This window comes from Oryctolagus cuniculus, chromosome 2, assembly GCF_964237555.1.
Source record: "Oryctolagus cuniculus chromosome 2, mOryCun1.1, whole genome shotgun sequence".
Lineage (NCBI taxonomy): Eukaryota > Metazoa > Chordata > Mammalia > Lagomorpha > Leporidae > Oryctolagus > Oryctolagus cuniculus.
Window position 1 is genome coordinate 199,897,085 of NC_091433.1, and position 21,599 is coordinate 199,918,683.

At 53.0% G+C, this 21,599-nt stretch overlaps 1 protein-coding gene across 3 annotated transcripts in view; it reads left to right on the plus strand.

The window, feature by feature from the left end:
- The window catches only part of SH3YL1 (SH3 and SYLF domain containing 1), a 33,948-nt gene that overhangs the window by 1,295 nt on the left and 11,054 nt on the right, over positions 1–21,599 (plus strand). For all 3 annotated transcript variants that reach the window (XM_051831559.2, XM_051831561.2, XM_051831562.2), the window contains exons 2-6: positions 7,034–7,144; positions 10,188–10,301; positions 12,298–12,362; positions 19,381–19,493; positions 20,078–20,206. In XM_051831559.2, coding sequence (XP_051687519.1) covers positions 7,034–7,144; positions 10,188–10,301; positions 12,298–12,362; positions 19,381–19,493; positions 20,078–20,206 — 532 coding nt within the window. The remainder of the gene's footprint in view (positions 1–7,033; positions 7,145–10,187; positions 10,302–12,297; positions 12,363–19,380; positions 19,494–20,077; positions 20,207–21,599) is intronic.

Here is a 21,599-nt window from a genome sequence, read left to right on the forward strand (position 1 = left end):
GCCAAGGCCGCGTGGCAAAGCCCCTCAGGGTCGGGAGCAGCGTTGTCCTGGCTGCCTGGACTCTAACCATTCCTCCCCGGTGCCCCGTGACCTCAGCAGCTCTGCTCTCTCTGCCGGGGGTGATTTCATCAGCTGAGTTGACCTCTATTTCGTGTGCATGGTAAACCTCAGTGATTTGACTAATACAGATTAATCAGTGGAAATTAGCAAAACGGTTTCTGAACTTTGTCTTGTGTGGGTACTCCTGGAGTAACTTAGGGTCCAATGAGGAAAGCTGTGTCATGGATGAGCCTCCCTGGGAGGGAAGCTTGGGGATCCCCCATCTGGGGCTGGACAGGCAGGGGCTTGGGTCTCCCCTTTGCTCCTGACCCCTGGAGGAAGGCTGCATGCAGGACTCTGGGTCAGCACTGGCCCCCGGCGACCCTGCCCCTCAGTTTGTGGTCCTACAGTCAGGTGTAAAGTTATTTCCAGATCTTAAGTTCTTGACAAGTCTGGAACATCCCTAAGTAAATCTCCCAGTATTCTACAAATCTTTAATTAAAACAAACAAACAAACAAAAAAAACTTAGTGTGGAGATGTTCAGATGTTTTCATTACTTTTTAAAGGAAGCTTTACACGTTTGCCTGACGTTTGGCCCTTAAGGAAAAGTCTCAAAAACTCACAAGCACTTGCTCAGCCTTGGATCGAGACGCAAGGCTTCTGTGAGTGTTCAGATGCTGGCCACGATTAAAAGTGTGAGCGTCCATTCGTGATGATGTCATCCTGCCCTGACAGTGCAGCATCAGGGTCCTGGCCGCCGCCCCGCTCCTGTGCCGAGTATCAGGGAAACACGGGGCAGTGTGCTTTCATGCTGAGGACAGGAACTGCGACTTCTGTCTACCTTTTTGATTTTTTAATTGTTAAGATTTTTTACTTTTTACTTGAAAGGCAGAGTTAGCGAGAGAGGGAGAGACAGAAAGAGAGAGACCGTCCATCTGCTTGTCCACTCCCCAGATGGCCGCACTGGCCAGGGCTGGGCCATTCCCAAGCCAGGAGCCTGGAGCTCCACCCAGGTCTCCAGCATGGATGGCATGGGGCCAAGGACTTGGGCCATCACCTCTGCTTTCCCAGGAAAAGTAGAGCAGCCAAGACTTGAACCTGCGCCCCTCCATGTGTTAGATTTAATATTAGCATTGCATTGCATAATGTTACATAAGCAGAGTTGAGAGCAGGTGGCTCCTGGTTTACACTTCCGTGCATATTAGCAGGAAGCTTGGTCTGGAGTAGAATCGCCGGGACTAGAACCAGGCACTGCAATACGAGATGCGGGAATTCCAGGTGGGGATTTAACCACTGTGCCAAGCGTCAGCCCTAAATTGTTCTTATTTGTAGATTATTTTGTTCTGGCAGAGAAACTCAGTGTGTATAACTGCTGCTGGGCAGGATGACTTAAGGGAGAGTAACAGAACGTGGTACTTCCTGTGGGACAGCTGACACTGAAGACGTCCTCCCTGTGCCAGGCTTGTCGACTGTCCACCTGATTCCAAGCGCGGTAGCCGCCTTCCCGTGTTTACAAAGCCAGCTCTGACCTTCCGCTCAGGCAGGATGTTTGCAGTAGCAACTCTTGACTGTGGAATTTGCTAATTTGGATGGATACTGCTTGCTTGAGAGAGTTCAAAGCAGAAAGTCTCCTGGGGAATAGGATTTATGTATTATTTACTCTGCCTTAGTTGCACGTGTCGGAAAATCTGGTCTGTGTTGGCTTTAGCAGAAGAGGGTTTCACTGGCTTGTGTGAGTAAAGTCCAGGGCTGCCTCTGACCTTGGCCGGGTTCTCTGTCCACCTCTGCCACTGGCTCCCTGGCTTTGCTCTTCGATCCCCACAGGGATGTGCCTGTGGGGACAAATCTGGAGACCACAGGGACCTGCCTTGGACAGGTGGATTCTTCCAGCTCCCACACAAGTCCCTGGCTGTGGGCGGGGGTTGGGAAGCTCTCCGGGCACAAGGACAGGCTCCCCTAGACTGCAGGCCTGGCGTACCTGCCCCACAGCAGGTGCCCGGGCCACGGCATCAGTGGGGCAGACCGGTCGTGCCGCTCCTGCAGTAGAGCGGCTTGGGCTCTCAGCAACAGAAGAAACACATTGCACGTAGTTCACTGACGCAGCTCCGCAGAGGTGCGTAGGAAGCACAGTGCTGGCCTGTCAGGCTTAAACAGTTCAAAGGGAGGAGCAGTGAGAGCACACAGGAAGCAGACAGACACACGCACAGGTGTGCCAGGAATGTCAGAATTCTGCTGGCCACCCTCATTTTCAGTCAAGCCTGAACCCCTCCCCTCTCCCTGTGTGCAGTTATGGGGGGGCGGGGGGCGGAGGAAGAGGCACCTGCTGTGTCCTCACCACTTTGCTTGTCTTCAGTTACTTGCACTGAGAGAACCTTCTCAGGGCCCTGGTACGCAGCCTGGCAAAGACTCCTGCAAGCGGGGCGTCTGCTCCCCGGTTCTCTGCAGGGTGAACCCTAAGGCCAGGGGAGAACCTTCTTGCTCCCTGGTCTCCCTGCACTCAGCCCCTCCCCTGCCCCCCTAGTTCTGCGGTGCTGGTGGCTGCCCTGGGAAGGGCTGTGGTGGGTACTGCACCCCCCACCTGCCCCTGGCTGCTCCCCAACCCCGCGCTCTCTGTGGTCTCAGCAACAGGAAGCTTTGCTACGTCTTCCTCTAAACCATTGGATTTTCTTTACAGATTCCTCACAGGGATTTGCCTGTTAATTCCTGAAACCCAACAGACACTTCACGTACAGCTGTTTCCTGGGCACTTGTTATGTGTCAGGCATTCTCAAGCGTGCTAGGTGTCTGTTACAGTCAATGAAATGCCTCCCGGGACTCAGCCTGGCGAGGGAGTAGACAGGAATGGCCGTGGCCGTTTTGCAGGCTGCAGACCTCAGAACGATGGGGAAAGCTAAGCAGTGACGTGGCTTTGAGGCCTTTCTCGGAGAGAAGCCAGGAGCAGGGAGGTGAAGCTGCCGCTCAGACCTGGGGCTGGCTGGCGGCAGGACAGGGTGTGATGGAATCGGAGTCTGGTACATTTGAAGACTTATGTTCTGTTGGGCTTTGCTGATGGGCTGGCCACAGGCAGGAGAGGAATGGAGCAGTCACCACTGGCCCAGGTTCTGGAGAGAGAAGCTGCAGAGCAGGTCATGCAACCTGTGGGCTGTTGTGTTTGAGATGCTGTCGATAATATTGTGAGACTGGAATTTAGGGGAAGATTAAGGAACAGGTAAAACTCAGAGAAGCACCAAAGTGCTTGAAGCCAGAGAGAAAAGAGAGGAAGCACCCTGCTGGGCTGTGGAGCAGCCACATTCAGCAGGTGGACAGAAAGTATGCAAAACATATTCAGCAAATGCAGAACAGGAAATGAATGAGACAGAAATTCCATTTAAAATAAAAATTCATGCACACTGTCGTCTCTCTGATGTGGCTCCTAACAGTGAAAAATTTTTTAAAGGTTTGTTTACTTGAAAGGTGAGCTAGAGAACATGGTTTCATCTACTGGTTCACTCCTTAAGTGGCCACAACGGCCAGCCGGGGCTAGGTCAGGCGGAAGCCAAGAGCCAGGAACTTCATCTAGCTTCATTGGCAGGGGCTCAAGCACTTGGGCCATCTTTTGCTGTTGTCTCAGGCACATTAGCAGGGAACTGGTTTGGAAGTGGAGCAGCCAGGACATGAACCAGTGCCAGTATGGGATGCCCACTTCTCAGACTACAGCTTCACCCTCTACACCACAACACTGGCCCCAATGGACACGTAGTCACACCCAGAGATTCTAAACATGGTAGTATTTTAGATTATTTATTATTCATTTATTTATTTGACAGAGTGACAGAGAGGGAGACAGAGAACGAGACATCTTCCATCCACTGGTTTACGCCCCAAATGGTTGTAAAGGCCGGGGCTAGGCAAGACCAGCCAGGAGCCAGGAGCTCCATCGGGGTCTCCCACTTAAGCCTTCATGGGCTGCCTCCTAGGGTGCACATCAGCAGAAAGCTGGACTGGAAGAGTCGGACACTCTGATAGGAAATGCAGGCTTCACACTGCACCAAACACCCAGCCCATGCTCAAGGGTCAAAAAGACGAGATGAACACAATGACAGGACCCAGCGCTGTGGCCTGGCGGGTGGGGCTTCTGCCTGCAGTGCCAGCATTCCATATGAGCGTCAGTTCAAGTCCCAGCTGCTCCACTTCTGATCCAGCTCTCTGCTATGGTCTGGGAGAGCAGTGGAAGATGTCCCAAGTGCTTGGACCCCTGCACCTGCATGAGAGGCCTGGAGGAGGCTCCTGGCTCCTGGCTCCTGGCTTCACATCTTCCCAGGTCCAGCCGTTGCCGCCAATTACGGAGTGAACCAGCAGATGGAAGACCTCTCTCTCTCTTTGCCTCTCCTTCTCTCTGTATAACTCTGAATGTCAAATAAATAAATCTTTAAAACCACAACGACAGGAAAACAACCAAATGGACCATTTAAAGCTGAAAACACAAGGTTTGAATTGAAAAATTCATTTAGAGGTCTAAATAGCATATTTGATTATAAAGTGACCTTGAAGATGGCATCTAGAAAAATCCCTAGAGAAGCCATGGGAAAAGACCAGCTAGTACAGACGAGCAGAATGTCACTGACATGCACAGGAAAAACTCAGCATCCAGCCTATGAGCTCAGAACCAACACTGGGAAGGGAGTTTTAAAATACATCTTAAAAATTAGTGCCCCCAGCATTTCCACAGGTACCACTATGGGAATGGTAAAGCAAGCCATGGACTTGCAAAAGTATTTTTAAAGTATGTGTTTGAACAAGGGCATGTATCCAGGAGGTGTGATGATCTGTAACCAGTTAAAAAATTTTAAAAAGGCAACAATGCACGTTTTTTCTTTCTTTTCTTTTCTTTTTTTTCTTTTTTTTTTTTTTTTTTTTTTTTGACAGGCAGAGTTAGTGAGAGAGAGACAGAGAGAAAGGTCTTCCTTCCATTGGTTCACCCCACAAATGGTTGCCACAGCCTGCGCACGCACCGATCCGAAGCCAGGAGCCAGGTGCTTCCTCCTGGTCTCCCATGCGGGTGCCGGGCCCAAGCACTTGGGCCATCCTCCACTGCCTTCCCAGGCCACAGCAGAGAGCTGGACTAGAAGAGGAGCAACCAGGACTAGAACCAGGGTGCCAGCGCCGCAGGCAGAGGATTAGCCTAGTGAGCCGCGGCGCCGGCCCAATGCACGTTTTTAAATGAGCAAAAGCTTGAACACATGCTTAGAACAAAATACAGAGGTAAGCACCAGGAAGGGTGTTTCCCTCCTCGCCCAGGAGATGAGAATGAAATCCACCCTGAGTTGCCACCACGGCAGAAACTGGCGTGGAAAGCCTGGCCTTGCAGAGAGCTGGCAAGGATGTGGAGTAACCAGATCTCCCAGAAGTTCTGGTTGGCCTGTGATAGGCAGTCACTTCAGGTAGCTCCTGGTGGCTTTTGATACCAGTGCACTTACACGTCCAGGAACCAGCCATCCTAGCCTGGAGACCTCCCCCGGAGACAAAACAGTGATGCACAGAAGATTTTATGGGAATGTTTGCAGAATTTCTTCACGATAGCCAAAAACTAGAAGCTGCCAGTTGTCCATCGGGTGGCTCAGCTCACCCTGTGTGTGGAGGACGCTCAGCACAGGCACAGCAAGCCGGATGGAGAAGAATCAGTTTCCTTGTATTCCTGTGAAATCCTGGCACAGACAAAACCAACACAGGTGACAGACACCAGATCCATAGCTGGTGAGGCCGGGGTGGCTGCACAGGGGCCCAAAAGAAACAGTTTTGCTGGGGGAGGGGCCTGTGTCAGGTACTTGTCCCAGCTTGTGGGGTGTGCACTGCGTGAAACAGGTGAATTGCATTTTGTAAATTATGTCTCGTGAAGTTGATCATAAAAGTCTACCCTGAGAGCCAATATTTTAACTTCCCTGAAAGAAAGTTGAGTAAAATCTGTGAAGTGCCAATACACTAGTGGTGTAACCTAGACAGGAAAGGAACACTGTGTACTCTGCAGGCACCCGGCATTTGTGCAAATGAGCGCCTGTGCCCTGGCCAGCACCCTCGCGGATTTGTGGGATCCATTCTCTGGGGGCCTGAGTCCTGCCGATGCTCCCGTGTTGAACCACAGAGAATTGATGCAGAATTCTTCTTTTTAAAAAACCACACAATTCCAATATGACCCTTGTCCAGTTTCTACTTTTAAAATAAATCACCTATTTCAAACATAGCAAGCTCCAAAATGCATCATGTTTTCCTGTTAGAAATCCCATTCTTTCCTGTGTGCTGCAGTTGTTCAGGCTTCTCAGCCCAACTTCCTTCAGCACCTGCCCAGGTGACACTTCCCGTCCGGAGGCCTGCGTGCTCCTCTGACTGCAGACCTGAGCCGGGGCTCCTCTGACCCCCTGTCCAGTGTGCCTCAGAGCTGCCAGCCTTGTGCCAGCCTTGTGCCAGCATCGCACTGAGGTGATTCAGCGTAGGTGGGCAGCACTGGGAATGCACACTGCCCCCGGACTGCAGGCGGCCGTTACTTGCAGTAAACGATGCCTGAGTGCGCTAAGCAGGTGACCTGCAGCCAGTCCAAACACGTGCAATGAGAGTAAGCAGCCATATTGAACCCTGTTTTATCTGTAATAGATAACTGTAAAAAAGCATCTTCTGTTACGTTTAAAGCTTTAATCTTTTTAACTTGCTCTTCAGGTGAATTAATGACAGGGAGAAGAAAGACTGGGGCAGTTGTGTCAGATTTTGTTTAAAATCTTTCACAATCCCAGGATTTTGTGACTTCTGAGATTTCTAAGACTTTAGGGTTTCTGAGCCTCAGAATAGATTTGGAAAGTAGGGGTGAAATTGTCAGTAGCTGAGGACTTTCTAGTTCATTTCCTTTACTTGGTAAAATACAATTTGTTAGTGATTATTATGTGTGAGAAAATATAGTTACAATAAATTTCTAACTTCTGCTTAGTGGATTTTTTATTAAAATGTGTTTTTTTTTTCATCTTTCAGTGAATAATCCCATTCCTTCCAATTTGAAATCAGAAGCAAAGAAGGCTGCTAAAATACTAAGAGAATTCACAGAAATAACTTCCAGAAATGGACCCGATAAGATCATTCCTGGTAGGTAAATTTCCGAGCGTGTCTGGATTTCTGAATCGCTCCCTTCCTTCCCTCAGCCTCACTCCTAGCTGGCAGCTGACCCCAGGGACAGCAGGGGTTCCCAGAGGCCTCTTCTCTCTCCTGGGGTGGGGCAGCTGGGACTCGCCCCTCCACCCGGACCCCCATTCCTGCTTCACCTTGGCCTCCCTGCGGAGAGCTTTACAAGCAAATCTTCAACCTCGCCAGCTCGTCTCATACATAAGTGTTCATTTTTGTTTTCTCCTTCCAAGTAAGATATTTACATTTCTACAGTGGTTTAGAGGAGATTAGTCAAGAATTCCCAGCACAGCTGCACCTCTGAAATCTTCAGGTCCTTAGAACACAGTCCCAGAACCCATTCCAAACCTGAGGGTGGGACTCAGAGCCCTGTGACCAGGGATGCAAGTTGTAACCAGGTGCTCCAGTGCTGGTGACAGCGGGGTGGTCCACACAGCCTGGCCTTGGGTGCTGGTGACAGCGGGGCTGGTCCACACAGCCTGGCCTTGGGTGCTGGTGACAGCAGGGTGGTCCACACAGCCTGGCCTTGGGTGCTGGTGACCAGCGGGGTGGTCCACACAGCCTGGCCTTGGGTGCTGGTGACAGCGGGGTGGTCCACACAGCCTGGCCTTGGGTGCTGGTGACAGCGGGGTGGTCCACACAGCCTGGCCTTGGGTGCTGGTGACAGCGGGGTGGTCCACACAGCCTGGCCTTGGGTGCTGGTGACAGCGGGGTGGTCCACACAGCCTGGCCTTGGGTGCTGGTGACCAGCGGGGTGGTCCACACAGCCTGGCCTTGGGTGCTGGTGACAGCGAGGTGGTCCACACAGCCTGGCCTTGGGTGCTGGTGACCAGCAGGGTGGTCCACACAGCCTGGTCTTGGGTGCTGGTGACCAGCAGGGTAGTCCACACAGCCTGGCCTTGGGTGCTGGTGACCAGCAGGGTAGTCCACACAGCCTGGCCCAGAGTGCGGCTTTGGAACTGCCTCTGCAGGCCGTGTTTCATAGAGTGCACCTCTCATGCAGATTACCTTGGGCAGTGTCACGGGCTAATTTCCCTCTTGGGTAATCACAGTGCGTGACTTAAAGAGATCTCTTAAGTTGTCCCGGTCGGGATCTCTGAAGTTGTTTTTCAGAGCTTCACAAGATCTTAATGCTTTGTGGACGCCCGGGTCTGAGTTGCAGTGACGAGAGCAGCAGCTATGGTTCCGTGGGCCCAGCCAGCTCCCCCGTCTGAGCAGCGCTTCCTGGGGCTTCTGCTCCAGTGCAGGGGGCGCCTCCCTGGCAGCCTCTGCCTTTCCCTCAGGGTCCCCGTGAGCCGCACGCACCCAGCACTTGAGAGGCACAGATTTGGAGCCTGAAGAAAATTCAGCCAGAATTTAGCAGTTTTCTGAAACAGGGATTAGTGCGTCAGGAACCGTCTGCATGTTGGCCTTGCAGCCTCAGACACGTGCTGTTTTGTAACATGAGAAAATGGCTGCACTCGTGGATTTTGTGGAGCCAAATTCTACTTTGCCTTCCTGTGCCCAGCAAAGGCCCCTGCACTCCCTTCCGGGGCTCACACCTCACAGTCTGGGGCACAGGATGGGGGCGGGAGCCCCAGGGCTGCCAGGTCGGGGAGGGGCCTCACGTACAGTACACTGCAGGAGATGGACGGGTGACAGCAGACCACACCTATTAAAACCTTAACCCAACGTCTAGACCTCAGCAGTGTGTTTTCCCTCTAATATCGGAGCTGAAATGTGTGACTCAGTTTAGAACACATATTCTGTGTTGTGAAATGAAAACCTAATTGACCAAGTGTTTAGGGATCACCCCATTAGTGGTTTTGTGTCCCTGAATTTGGATAATCTATAAAAACATAGTTGAAATGTGGAACATGTTCATTGTAAAACGTGCTTTTGTTATATCTAGTTTCTAAATGGAGTGATATTCACTCCAACAGCACTGAGTGCAGTGTGGGTGTGGGAAGATGGGACATGTGGTGTGACAGCCAGCCCGCGGGGTGGACGATGTCCAGTCCATCACCACACAGTTACGGCCTCTTGAGAACAAGGCTAAGGTGCACTTAGCAGACTACCTTGTTTGTGTACCTGGCTCAGTCACGAGCAGCTGCCACGCCCCGGACACAGCGCACCAGGCCGGTCACTCATAATCTTGATGGAAGTCTGGGATTGCCAGGGGTGTCTAGAGGCCGCGTTTGTGCAGTTCAGAGGCAGCCTCATTGCCTGAGGCAATCAAGGCCTCCATGTGCACTGGGCTCCAGGCTGACCTCAGGGGAATGGCCATCATGTGAGTGACCTCAGGGGAGAGGCCATGGAGTGAGTGACCTCAGGGCAGAGGCTGGGCCATCAGGGGAGGAGCCTGTGTTTAGAGCCTTCCCTCACGGACAGCGTCCAGGCTATACAAGGAATGCTCTGAGCTGTGAATAAACAAACATTTTGTAAAGGTGGTTACATTGTCAATGTGCTAATGAAGTGATAGCACCCAAATGCTGTGACGGATCATTTTATGAAATTAAAAATCTTTTGTAGAGAGGCAAAACTCAATTTTTCTATTTTTGAATCCACATTTGCATACTGATAAAAGACGCACTTAACTACAGTCTTTCAGATAAAAGATCTGCCCTGGTTACTGTTCAGGTTTCTCCTTAACTCTGCATGTATCTTCTATTTCCTTGAATATAGTAATTTCTATATTCTAAGTTGTACATTATGTCCTAAACTAATTGAAATCACCAAAACATGTTCTCTGCTACTAGAGGTCTATAGAGACTCATTAAATATCTGGTTTATTTTGATAGCTGTGGGATTTAGGGGCATTTATGGCATCACCTTTAGCACTGCAAAAATAACAGTGTAAGAAAAAAGCAGCAGGAGTGGAGGGGCTGTCCGTGGCTCGTCTGCCACCAAGGATGCCTGGAGCGGTCTGCACGCTCTGCGCCCTGACTGATGCTGTCACTTGTGTCATTTCTGGGTTTGGCTTCCATACAGACAACACTTACCTCGCTGTTGCTCTTTCTGTCTGCAGCCCATGTGATTGCCAAGGCCAAAGGCCTCGCCATTCTGTCCGTGGTGAAAGCTGGGTTCCTGGTGACGGCCAGAGGAGGCAGCGGGATCGTCCTGGCACGCCGCCCGGATGGATGTAAGTGTGCACCAGTCTTGGCACGGGCTCACAGCGACCTTGTTGTTCCTTTGGTCTGTCTCCACCTTGAACACCTTTCAAGGAAGGCTGGTGAGGCCAACCAGGGCTGCTCAGCTGAGCCTGCACCGGCAGTGGCCTGCCCAGCTCCCTCCTCCCAGGTTGTGGGACAGGACTTGGAGGGTAGGGCTGGGACACGACTGTCCACATTTGAAGTCTCACTTCTCGACTCTGCTAGAGCGGGTTTGTTTGGTTTATGGAGTTGGCATAAGTAAGGTATGACTGCAAGCTGTTCTCATTTTGTGGGAGATCCTGGTGCCAGCTGAAGACTCCCCAGGCAGAGTCACATCAAGGGCTTCACTTTCTGGGGCAAAATTTATTCCTTGATTTTTCAGAGATCAAATCAAGATTTTAGCCACAAATCCCAAGAAGTGATATTTGTAGCAAAGTTTGAAATGTTTGTAGGTGTCATAACTAATGACAGCACCTTTTATCTGATTTAGCACTTGCTGTACTGTCCCACAAGGCAGCACGTGGTTCTCCTAATAACCATTTTGTAGCCTGAAAAACAGGCACTGACCAACAACCAGGCGCTGGTGGAGCAAGTGGCCTCGGCCACCTGCTGGCGTCGTCACTGCTCCTGTCAAGGCCCCTGCAGTCCCTCGCTTCTCTCTAACTGTAATCATAACTCTAACCCCTAACCCCTAACCCTAACCCCTAACCCCTAACCCTAACCCTAACCCCTAACCCTAACCACAATAACCCCGTGTGTTTCTGCGGGGTGGAACTACGGAGTTCTCTGCTTTTCGGGAAGATTGCCACAGTGGCCTCAAAACCGAGTGAGGCAGAGCACCTTCAGGCCTCAGAGGGGCCTCAGGCACAGGCGCCCCCCTGTGAAGTCCCGAGGCCACCCTGTCTGCATTTCTAACCTGAATTTCTCTCTGCCATCTGCTGAGGGTCCCCAGGTCCCTGGAATGACTGCCACGCCCCTCTCAGCCAGGCGGGCTGGTCCTTGGTGTTGTCGAAAACAGCAGAGAAAAGTAGACATAGAAAAGCTCTCTCTGGACTCTCTCACCTCCCCTGCCGCACTGACAATGTTGTTTCTGGACTTGACTTTTTCGATATCCAGCAGCCCCAAAGTGCTACACGTCAAGGCAGATAGGACTACTGTCAGGAAGTTTATCTCACTGGAATTTTAATGGTTTTGAATTAATAACCCGTGTGTTAAGCTCCCACGAGGCACAGAAGGTGTCAAAACCATTTTTTGCCCTCAAAAAGAAACCATTTAGCCTCATTACCCTCAGGAAGTGATTACGGAAACTCGAGTCTTTCTGGTCTACCTACGTACTTAGTAAAGCTCTCACCACAAACTACAGCTACAGCCGAATCATCCTGTAAAAATGTCAGAAGTGGGAATTATCAACTGCTGTGGGGTTTCCTACATCTGAGAAGGGAAAGCTCGGGAAACACAGATTTGTGAGTCTGGGAGACTGCTGATGGACACCCAGTGCCTTCTTTTTTTTTTTTTTTTTTTTTTTTTTTGACAGAGTTAGACAGAGAGAAAGGTCTTCCTTTGCCATTGGTTCACCCCCAAAATGGCCACCACAGCTGGCACGCTGTGCCAATCTGAAGCCAGCCAGGTGATTTCTCCTGGTCTCCCACGTGGGTGCAGGGCCCAAGCACTTGGGCCATCCTCCACTGCACTCCCGGGCCACAGCAGAGAGCTGGACTGGAAGAGGAGCAACCGGGATAGAACTGGCGCCCCAACCGGGACTAGAACCCGGGGTGCTGGGGCCGCAGGCGGAGGATTAGCCTAGTGAGCCACGGCGCCGGCCAGCAGTGCCTTTCATGTGTCTTCAACTTCTGAACATTTGTATGTGCTTCTGAAAGAACAGTTTGAAAGGTAGAGGGACATACCCAAGTCTCCTTTTTTAAAAAAGCACATTTACATCTCAGCCTTTTCAGTCATTTAATGTTGGATACGTGTGGTTTGTTCTAGCCTGGTCTGCACCTTCAGCCATTGGGATAGCTGGACTCGGTGGGGGATTTGAAATAGGAATAGAGGTAAGTGCGTTATATATTGCATACAATTTCCAAAACCACTCACAGCACCTGAAATTCATGCGTTTCCTGGCATTCTTGTTTCGCTGTGGGAACTGCCATCTGCTGCTTTCCTAACGAGCCGCCCCTGCAGCCGTCCACAGCTCCTCTTCCCTCCCTGCTGCCCACTGAGAGGAGGCTCTTTCCTCGCACCTCTAGGCAGATGTGTGTCAGCACCTGGCAGGCTCGTTGCTGACTGGGAAGTCAGGGCTGAGCAGGCCAGGATGCAGCAGCTCAACACCACGCCTGGTCATCTGTGGCACAAACCAGTTTTGCAACATCTTCTATTCAAATCCCTGCACATTCCTCAAGTGAGGATTAACTTCACATTATTTCAGTTTATGAGTCCGGTCCTTATGGCCATGGCTTCTGTCAGGTGGACAGGAAGTCCCCTTGTCTGTGGAGCCCTGTAGCAGTGTCATCGAATGTAGTATGCCTCTCTCAGCTGCTTGATTGCTGAGCGGCCCATAAATCGGATCTCTCAATACACTCAAGTCCTCTTCTGCTTGGATTTTGGTTTCTTCCATAGCCGTCTGTTTATGAACTTGGTCTGTTGTACTTCTCCGTTCCTGTGGCCTCATTGGGAGGAGACATCTCTGCCCATTCTTCTCTGGGCTTTATTTGAATTTCTGTACTTACTGTGGCCTGTCTGTAACATGAAAGGAATGTGCTTTAGTGTTGCTTATTGGAACTGAATTCTGTTATATGAAGCAGACCAGAACCCTGAGATCTGCGAGAAGTCTGTTTTGTGCTCTGAGACCCTGCTTCAGAAACAAGCCAAGTAGAAACGGGAGTGCCCAGGGTGTTCTGTGGGGTTGTGTGTTGATGGCCACAGGGCTCACCAGAATAGCCTTGGGTGAAGTGTGGCCCCACCAGCAGTAAGGGACTGGACAGGTGATTAAATGAGCATCTTGTGAAACGGCACCTTGACGGGCGGCTGAGCAGACCACCGTGATACAGGGCTGGCCCTAGGACCCAGGCTGTGGTGCTGGGAGGCCGCCCTCTGTTTTCCTCGTCTGTGAAAGGGGAGTAAAATGGCCTACCTCGGGGCTTATTTGGTGATGAAATAAAGGAATTTATCATACAAAAGCACTTGGGATGGCATCAACTATCACTTTTATTGTTGATTTTTGCTCATCTTACTTGCTTGCCATTTGTGGGTGTGGTGGGCTGCAGAGCCTGCTTGAGTGATGTAAGGGAAGAGAGCACTGCTGTGTGTGGGAAAGGGGCTTCGACTCCCCCCAGCCCTGAGTGCTTCCTGCACCTGCGCGTGGTTTGCAAGTGTGCGCTGTGTTAGCGCTCAGCGGCCTTCCCCGAAGCTCGGCCTCCCACCGAGGTGGTTTCCCTGTTCCTCCAGCCCCCGCACACAGCGCCTGCTGCTGGGGTCACGGCGAAGATCTACGTGACCCAGCTTGTCTGTCCTCTCCCAGCCTCTCCCCATGGACAGCACACCCTGCCCCTGCCCACCCCACCTCTGCACACCCTTCCCCTGTACACCCAGCCTGCCCACCCCGCCCCTGCACACCCTGCCTCTGCACACCCCACCCCTGCACACCCTGCCCCTGTATACCCTGCCTGCCCACCCCACCCCTGCACACCCTGCCCCTGTATACCCTGCCTGCCCACCCCACCCCTGCACACCCTGCCCCTGTATACCCTGCCTGCCCACCCCGCCCCTGAACACCCTGCCTCTGCACACCCTGCCTCTGCACAGCCCGCCCCTGCACACCCTGCCCCTGTATACCCTGCCTGCCCACCCCGCCCCTGAACACCCTGCCTCTGCACACCCTGCCCCTGCACACCCTGCCTCTGCACAGCCCGCCCCTGCACACCCTGCCCCGGTACACCCAGCCTGCCCACCCCGCCCCTGCACACCCTGCCTCTGCACACCCTGCCCCTGCACACCCTGCCCCTGTATACCCTGCTGCCCACCCCGCCCCTGAACACCCTGCCTCTGCACACCCCGCCCCTGTACACCCTGCCTCTGCACACCCCGCCCCTGCACACCCTGCCCCTGTATACCCTGCCTGCCCACCCCACCCCTACACACCCTTCCCCTGTATACCCTGCCTGCCCACCCACCCTTGCACACCCTGCCCCTGTATACCCTGCCTGTCCACCCCACCCCTGCACACCCTGCCTCTGCACACCTTGCACCTGCACACCCTGCCTCTGCACACCCTTCCCCTGAATACCCTGCCTGCCCACCCCACCTCTGCACACCCTTCCCCTGTATACCCTGCCTGCCCACCCCACCCCTGCACACCTTGCCCCTGTATACCCTGCCTGCCCACCCCATCCCTGCACACCCTGCCTCTGCACACCCCACCCCTACACACCCTTCCCCTGTATACCCTGCCTGCCCACCCTGCCCCTGCACACCCTGCCTCTGCACAGCCCGCCCCTGTACACCCAGCCTGCCCACCCCACCTCTTCACACCCTTCCCCTGTATACCCTGCCTGCCCATCCCACCCCTGCACACCCTGCCTGCGAACCCTGCCCCTGCACACCCTTCCCCTGTACATCCAGCCTGCCCACCCCAGCCCTGCACACCCTTCCCCTGTACATCCAGCCTGCACACCCTGCCCCTGCACACACTGCCCCTGTACACCCAACCTGCCCATCCCGCCCCTGCACACCCTGCCTCTGCACAGCCCACCCCTGCACACCCTTCCCCTGTACACCCTGCCCCTGCACACCCTGCCTCTGCACATCCCACCCCTGCACACCCTGCCCCTGCACACTCTTCCTCTGTACACCCTGCCTGCCTACCCTTCCCCTGCACATCCAGCCTGCCCACTACGCCTGCCCACCCCACCCCTACACACCCTTCCCCTGTACACCCAGCCTGCCCACCCCACCCCTACACACCCTGCCTGCCCACCCCGCCCCTGCACACCCTTCCCCTGTACACCCTGCCCCTGCACATCCAGCCTGCCCATACACACCCAGCCTGCCCACCCCTGCTCTTGCACACCCTGCCTGCCCGTCTGTCCGGCCGCCTGTGATGGCATCACTGGTGTAGTCGACTCTGTTTGTGCATCTCATGTCTGGTGACTTTTCTTTGTTTTTTGTCCCTCTTTCTATTTTCCCACCTTCTTTCAAATTGAGTATTTTCTAAGGGAGCATTTTATTGCTACTTCTTTCTCCTTGTGTCTCCTCTCCTCCTTGTGCTGGTTCTGTGCCGCGTGTCACATCTCTGTGAGTTAGAAGCCCAACAGTGCCTCACAACATTGCGTAGCAAGAGGTGAGGGCTGCAGCTCCTTGTTGACACTCTTTGTTCGATTCAGTTGTTCTGTGGATTTCAGTCACTGTCCGTCACCCCGAGATGGCTTCACTCGCTCCCACCCCTGTGCTGCGCTCAGATGTGTCCCGTTCCTGTGCTGTGGGCCTGGAAGCACGGCTATGTGCAGATTATTCCAGCCGTGGCTTTTAAATCAGTTAAGAAAGAAGACAGAGAGAGAGACTGCTGCTCATGGCTGCCCAGTGCTTTCCCGAGCTGTGCTCTCCTGGGCTCTGCTGCCAGTCCGGAGAGGACTGCCGTCCATGCAGCGCACGGAGCTGCAGAAGTCGCCTCAGTTCTGTCCGCAGTGACTGGCGTTCAGCCTGAAGAGCCGTCTTCCATCTCGCTTCTATTGCAGACTGGATCTGTAGCAACAGGTGCCCTCAGCGTTCGTTTTCTTTGGATCTGAGAACGTGTGGACTCCTCCTTCATTTCTGAAAGGGGCTCTGCTGACAGAAGCTTCCAGGCCGGCGCATGTTCTTGCTGCACGCCCTTTGGTCGCCTTGGCGTCTGCTCTGCCTGTGTCTGGGGGACGCCAGCCCCGTGAGAGGAGCGGTGTCCTTCCCCCCTTCCCCTGGGTTTCACCGTTTTCTCTCAACAGTCCAGGGACCTCTCAACCCTATTTCCTGGAAGATTTTCTGCTCTTTTCCCTCTGCTCATTCCAGCACCCACATCACACGCTGGCTTACTCAGTGGGGTTCACATCGCTCTGATTTCTGTTCGTTTTCTTCACTCTTTCTTTCTCCTTACACATATTCTGTATTTGGAAAAGATCTCAGTTTTTTTAAGATTTATGTATTTATTTGAAGGTCAGAGTTACGCAGTGAGAGAAGGAGAGGCAGGGGGGGTGAGGGTCTTCCATCTGCTGGTTCACTCCCTAATTGGCCACAACGGCTGGAGCTGCATGGATCCGGAGCCAGGAGCCAGGAGCTTCTCCCGGGTCTCCCATACAGGTGCAGGGGCCCAAGCACTTGGGTCATGTTCTGCATTCCCAAGCCATAGCAAAGAGCTGGATTGGAAGAGGAGCAGCTGGGACTCGAGCCGGCGCCCATATGGGATGCTGGCACTGCTGATGGCAGCTTGACCCATTACGCCACAGCGCCGGCCCCAGATCTCACAATTTTTAACTTCTTTAGTAAAGTTTCATTTAATTCAAAATATTTTGATAATTCTTGTCAGTTTTTTCCTACATTGGATTGCACTTTCTGCTTCTTTGCCTCATAATTTTTTTTCTTGAAAGCCAAACATTTTAGATAGACTGTGACATCTCAGCCAGAGAAGGACTGCACATATGAAGGTTGTACCGTGGGAGTTGTACCCAGGGCCAGCTCTGTGGACTGCACGTATGACAGTCATTGCGGGGGAAAGACTGTACCCAGGGCCAGCTCTGTGGACTGCAGTATGACAGTCATTGCGGGAGACACTGTACCCAGGGCAAGCTCTGTGGACTGCACATATGACAGTCATTGTGGGGGAGACACTGTACCCAGGGCCAGCTCTGTGGACTGCACATATGACAGTCATTGTGGGGGAGACACTGTACCCAGGGCCAGCTCTGTGGACTGCATATATGACAGTCATTGTGGGGGAGAGACTGTACCCAGGGCTGGCTCTGTGGAAAGTACGTATGATAGTCATCCCGGGGGAGAGACTGTACCCAGGGCCGGCTCTGTGGACTGCAGTATGACAGTCATCTTATGGGAGAGACTGTCCCAGGGCCGGCTCTGTGGACTGTATGTATGACAGTCATCTCATGGGAGAGACTGTCCCAGGGCCGGCTCTGTGGACTGCACATATGACAGTCATTGTGGGGGAGAGACTGTCCCAGGGCCGGCTCTGTGGACTGCACATGTGACAGTCATTGTGGGGGAGAGACTGTACCCAGGGCTGGCTCTGTGGACTGCACATGTGACAGTCATCTCAAGGGAGAGACTGTCCCAAGGCCGGCTCTGTGGACTGCAGTATGACAGTCATCTCATGGGAGAGACTGTACCCAGGACCAGCTCTGTGGACTGCATGTATGACAGTGGTCTTGTGGGAAGCACTATACCTACAGGGCCAGCTCTGTGGAATGCACGTATGACATTGTCTCATGGGAGCTGTACCCAGGGCCAGCTCTGTGGACTGCACATATGACAGTCATTGCGGGGGAGATACTGTACCCAGGGCTGGCTCTGTGGAAAGTATGTATGATAGTCATCCCAGGGGAGAGACTGTACCCAGGGCCAGCTCTGTGGACTGCGTGTATGACAGTGGTCTCGTGGGAAACACTATACCTACAGGGCCAGCTCTGTGGAATGCACATATGACATTGTCTCATGGGAGCTGTACCCAGGGCCGGCTCTGTGGACTGCATGTGTGTTGGGTATCCTGTGAGGCACTGTTAGCCTGGGACCGGCCCTGTGGGGCAGTAGGTTCAGCTGTGTGTTATGGAGCCAACATCCCATTCAAGAGCACCAGTTCCAGGCCTGGCTGCTCTCCTTCCTGTCTGACTTCCTTCTGGTGAGCCTGGGAAGGCAACACACGATGGCTCAAGTGCTCAGGCCCCTGCCACCTGTGAGATCTGGATGGAGTCCCAGGCTCCTGACTGTGACCTGGCTCAGCCCCAGCCGTTGTGGACATTTGAGACTGAACCAGCAGATGGAAGATTGATGCCTCTCTCTGCCTTTCAAATAAATAATAAATCCTTTTTTTTTTTTTGAGTCTATCACCCAGTGACCCCATAGCCATCCTTACCAGTAGAGAATTCCCTAGCAATGCATTTCTGAGAACAAGGGGCTGTGCCTTGCGTCAGGATTCATGAGGCCTGTGCTCGTGTCCTGAGCCCGACTGCTTAGCGATTGATTGGACTGTTCTAGTGAACTCTGTCCCCATGCTTTCCCTGCAACCACCGTGGCTCCTCAGAGTTTTAGCCTTGGCCTGGCTCTGCCCCAGGAGGGCAGCAGCTCCCAGCGGGCTGCCCTGGGGACCCCTGCTCAGTGGCTGGCACCTGCACTGCTGCCTGCTGGAGGTCTGTCCCTGCAGAGCCCCTGCACGAGGCTCTTCCTGGTTCCTGCCCAGGTGCCAGCCTGCAGCTCCTGGAGATGCCAGCCCCCTCTCTCGTGTGACCAAAACCATCACTGTTTTAGGCACTGCCCTTGAACTCCCCCATGCTACTCCCACAGACCCTGTTCTCACAGCCTGTGCCTCTTCCTGGCCAAAGTCTGTGCCTGGTGCTCCAGAGCTGGAGGCTGGGGCCGTGTCCCTGTCCTCCGGAGACCCCTGCAGCGCTGGGTGGAGGCTCTGCCTCTCCTGGTAGAACAGCTGCCCTGTGGTGGGTGGGGCCAGCGTGACTGGGATCCTGGGGTCCCGGGAATGTCACACCTGGGCCTTTTAAAGCCGTCCCTCCACAAGGGGCTGCAGGGCCAGGAAGGGGCTCCAGACCACTCACCTGGAAGGGAGAACCCGCAGCAGGGAGTCAGGAGGACCCTGAGCCGCACCGCCGCAGAGGAGCTTCCGTCACGCTGGCCCAGGGAGGGGGCGTGGGGCTCACAGGTGTCCTCCTAATTATCTCGGCTGCCCAGTGCTGCCCTGGTCCTTCCTCGTACCTGTCTGCACTGGAGCCTCCCTTCGTTTGTGCACCTGTGTGCTTTGACCAACATGCAGTTGTTTAAAGTTGGTTGTAACTATTTCTACACAAGTGGGTTTTCACGTTTTAGGTTTCAGACTTGGTGATCATCCTGAACTATGACAGAGCAGTGGAAGCGTTTGCGAAGGGCGGGAACCTGACGCTCGGAGGGAACCTCACCGTGGCAGTGGGGCCCTTGGGAAGGTGAGTCCTGTGACTAAGGTCAATGTGAATTCAGGTGAGCACGTTTGTGACTCATGCATCCCCTGAGGGTTCGAGGCCATGGCAGGTAAATTCACAGGGCATAGCCGTGTGGTAAAGCAGAAAATCTGAGACCAGAACTCACCGGAGCTCAGGCCGATGATCTGCTGGAGCCACCAGCTGCCCGAGCTTCGAGACAGCGCCGCGTCGAGTCTCAGTAGCCGACAGTGGGCTGCACTGGTCAGCAAGAGACAGCTTTTCTCTCAAACCTAATCTTGGCAACTTGAAATGGGTGTGTTTTCATCTGAGCAGTGCTGACGAAACTTAAAGTTTATTTTCCTTCCCTATTACTGAGATACTATTCCGGAGCAGAAATACTGTATATTTTGACTATTTATAGAAGCTACTGTAAACCTCTGAGGTGTCTAAGTTGCCTGAAATCCTAAGTGTAAAAAGAAGCCAGGTCCTCTAGCTCTCAGATGCCTTTGGGTGCTGAGAGTGCGCCTGCAGGCCACGGGGAGCGGGGCACCTGGGGTACCTTGGAGGTGCAGGAGGACGGGGGCCCAGCCACGCCCGTGTGCCCGCAGGAACCTGGAGGGGAACCTGGCCCTGAGGAGCTCGGCGGCCGTCTTCACCTACTGCAAGTCCCGGGGCCTCTTTGCTGGCATCTCCTTGGAAGGCAGCTGTTTGATTGAAAGGAAAGAAACCAATCGAAAGTAAGTTCAAGCTGCAGTGATTTTAATTGACTTAAAGAAGGTGTGAAGGGAAAATAATACTTAAAAATTTATGCAGTTCTTGAGAGCCAGTGAAAACGTGTGTCTGTTTTTTTTTTTTTTTAAGTATTTATTTATTTGAAATGCAGAGTGACAGAGGCAGAGACAAGAAGGATCTTCAATCCATTGGTTCACTCCCCAAATGCGCACACAGGTAGGGTTGGGCCAGGTCAAATCTGGAAGCCAAGAATTCCATCTGAGTCTCCCACATGGATGCAGGGGCTCAAGCACTTGGGCCATCTTCCCCTGCTTTCCCAGGCCATTAGCAGGGAGCTGGATCAGAAGTGGAGCAGCTGGGACTCAAACCAGGGTTCTTTATATGGAATCTGGCTTCACAGGTGGTTAACCCAATGCCAGCCCCATATACCTACCTACCTACCTTCCTTCCTTCCTTCCTTCCTTCTTTCTCTTTCTTTCTCTCTCTTTCTCTCTCTCTTTCTCTCTCTCTCTCTCTTTCTCCCTCCCTCCCTCCCTCCCTTCCTTCCTCTCTCTCTCTCTCTTTCTCTCTTTCTTCTTTTTAATACAACAACATGTGGTCCTATTGTATATATTTAAAATTTCCGTATGGGAGCTGGTGATTCGTGCAGCACGTAAGGCACTGCTCCTGTCCCCTGCATCCCCTATAAGAGGGCTTGGGGAACACTGCTCCTGTCCCCTGCATCCCCTATAAGAGGGCTTGGGGAACACTGCTCCTGTCCTCTGCATCCCCTATAAGAGGGCTTGGGTTCCAGTCCCGGCTCTACTCGAGACTCCAGCTTCCTGCTGATGTGCACCTTGAGAGACAGTAGATGATGGCTCGGGTAGTTGGGTCCCGGCCAGCCCCAAGGGAGACCTGGGTTGAGTTCTGGCCCAGCCCTGGTTGTAGCAGGCATTTGGGGAGTGAACCAGCAGAAGGTTTCCGTCCATCTGTCTGTCTTCCAAATAAAAAATGAATGTAAATGTGATATGTCCTTACAGAAAACCTAGAAAGCAAAACCAAGGCAGAAAAAGCCATGTTACTCCTTTATGATGGACTTGATTCCCATTTTTCTCTGTTGTCTTCCAACACTTTTGTAAGTATAATTTATTTTGCCAAATATGAGAATATTCAAAATGTGTATTCAGTTGTAAGTACTGTTTCCCTCTAGCATTATAACGTGAGGGTCCTGGGTGGAGGTTGGAGGCTGCACAGCACTGTGCCCAAGGAGCTAAGAAAGGCTGCATGCACTATCCAGACACTCCTCGGGGGCACATCCATCACAGCTTGCACCCCCAAAGCCTGCACCCCAACAACCTGCACCCCACAGCCTGCACACCACAACCTGCACCCCACAGCCTGTGCCCCACAGCCTGTACC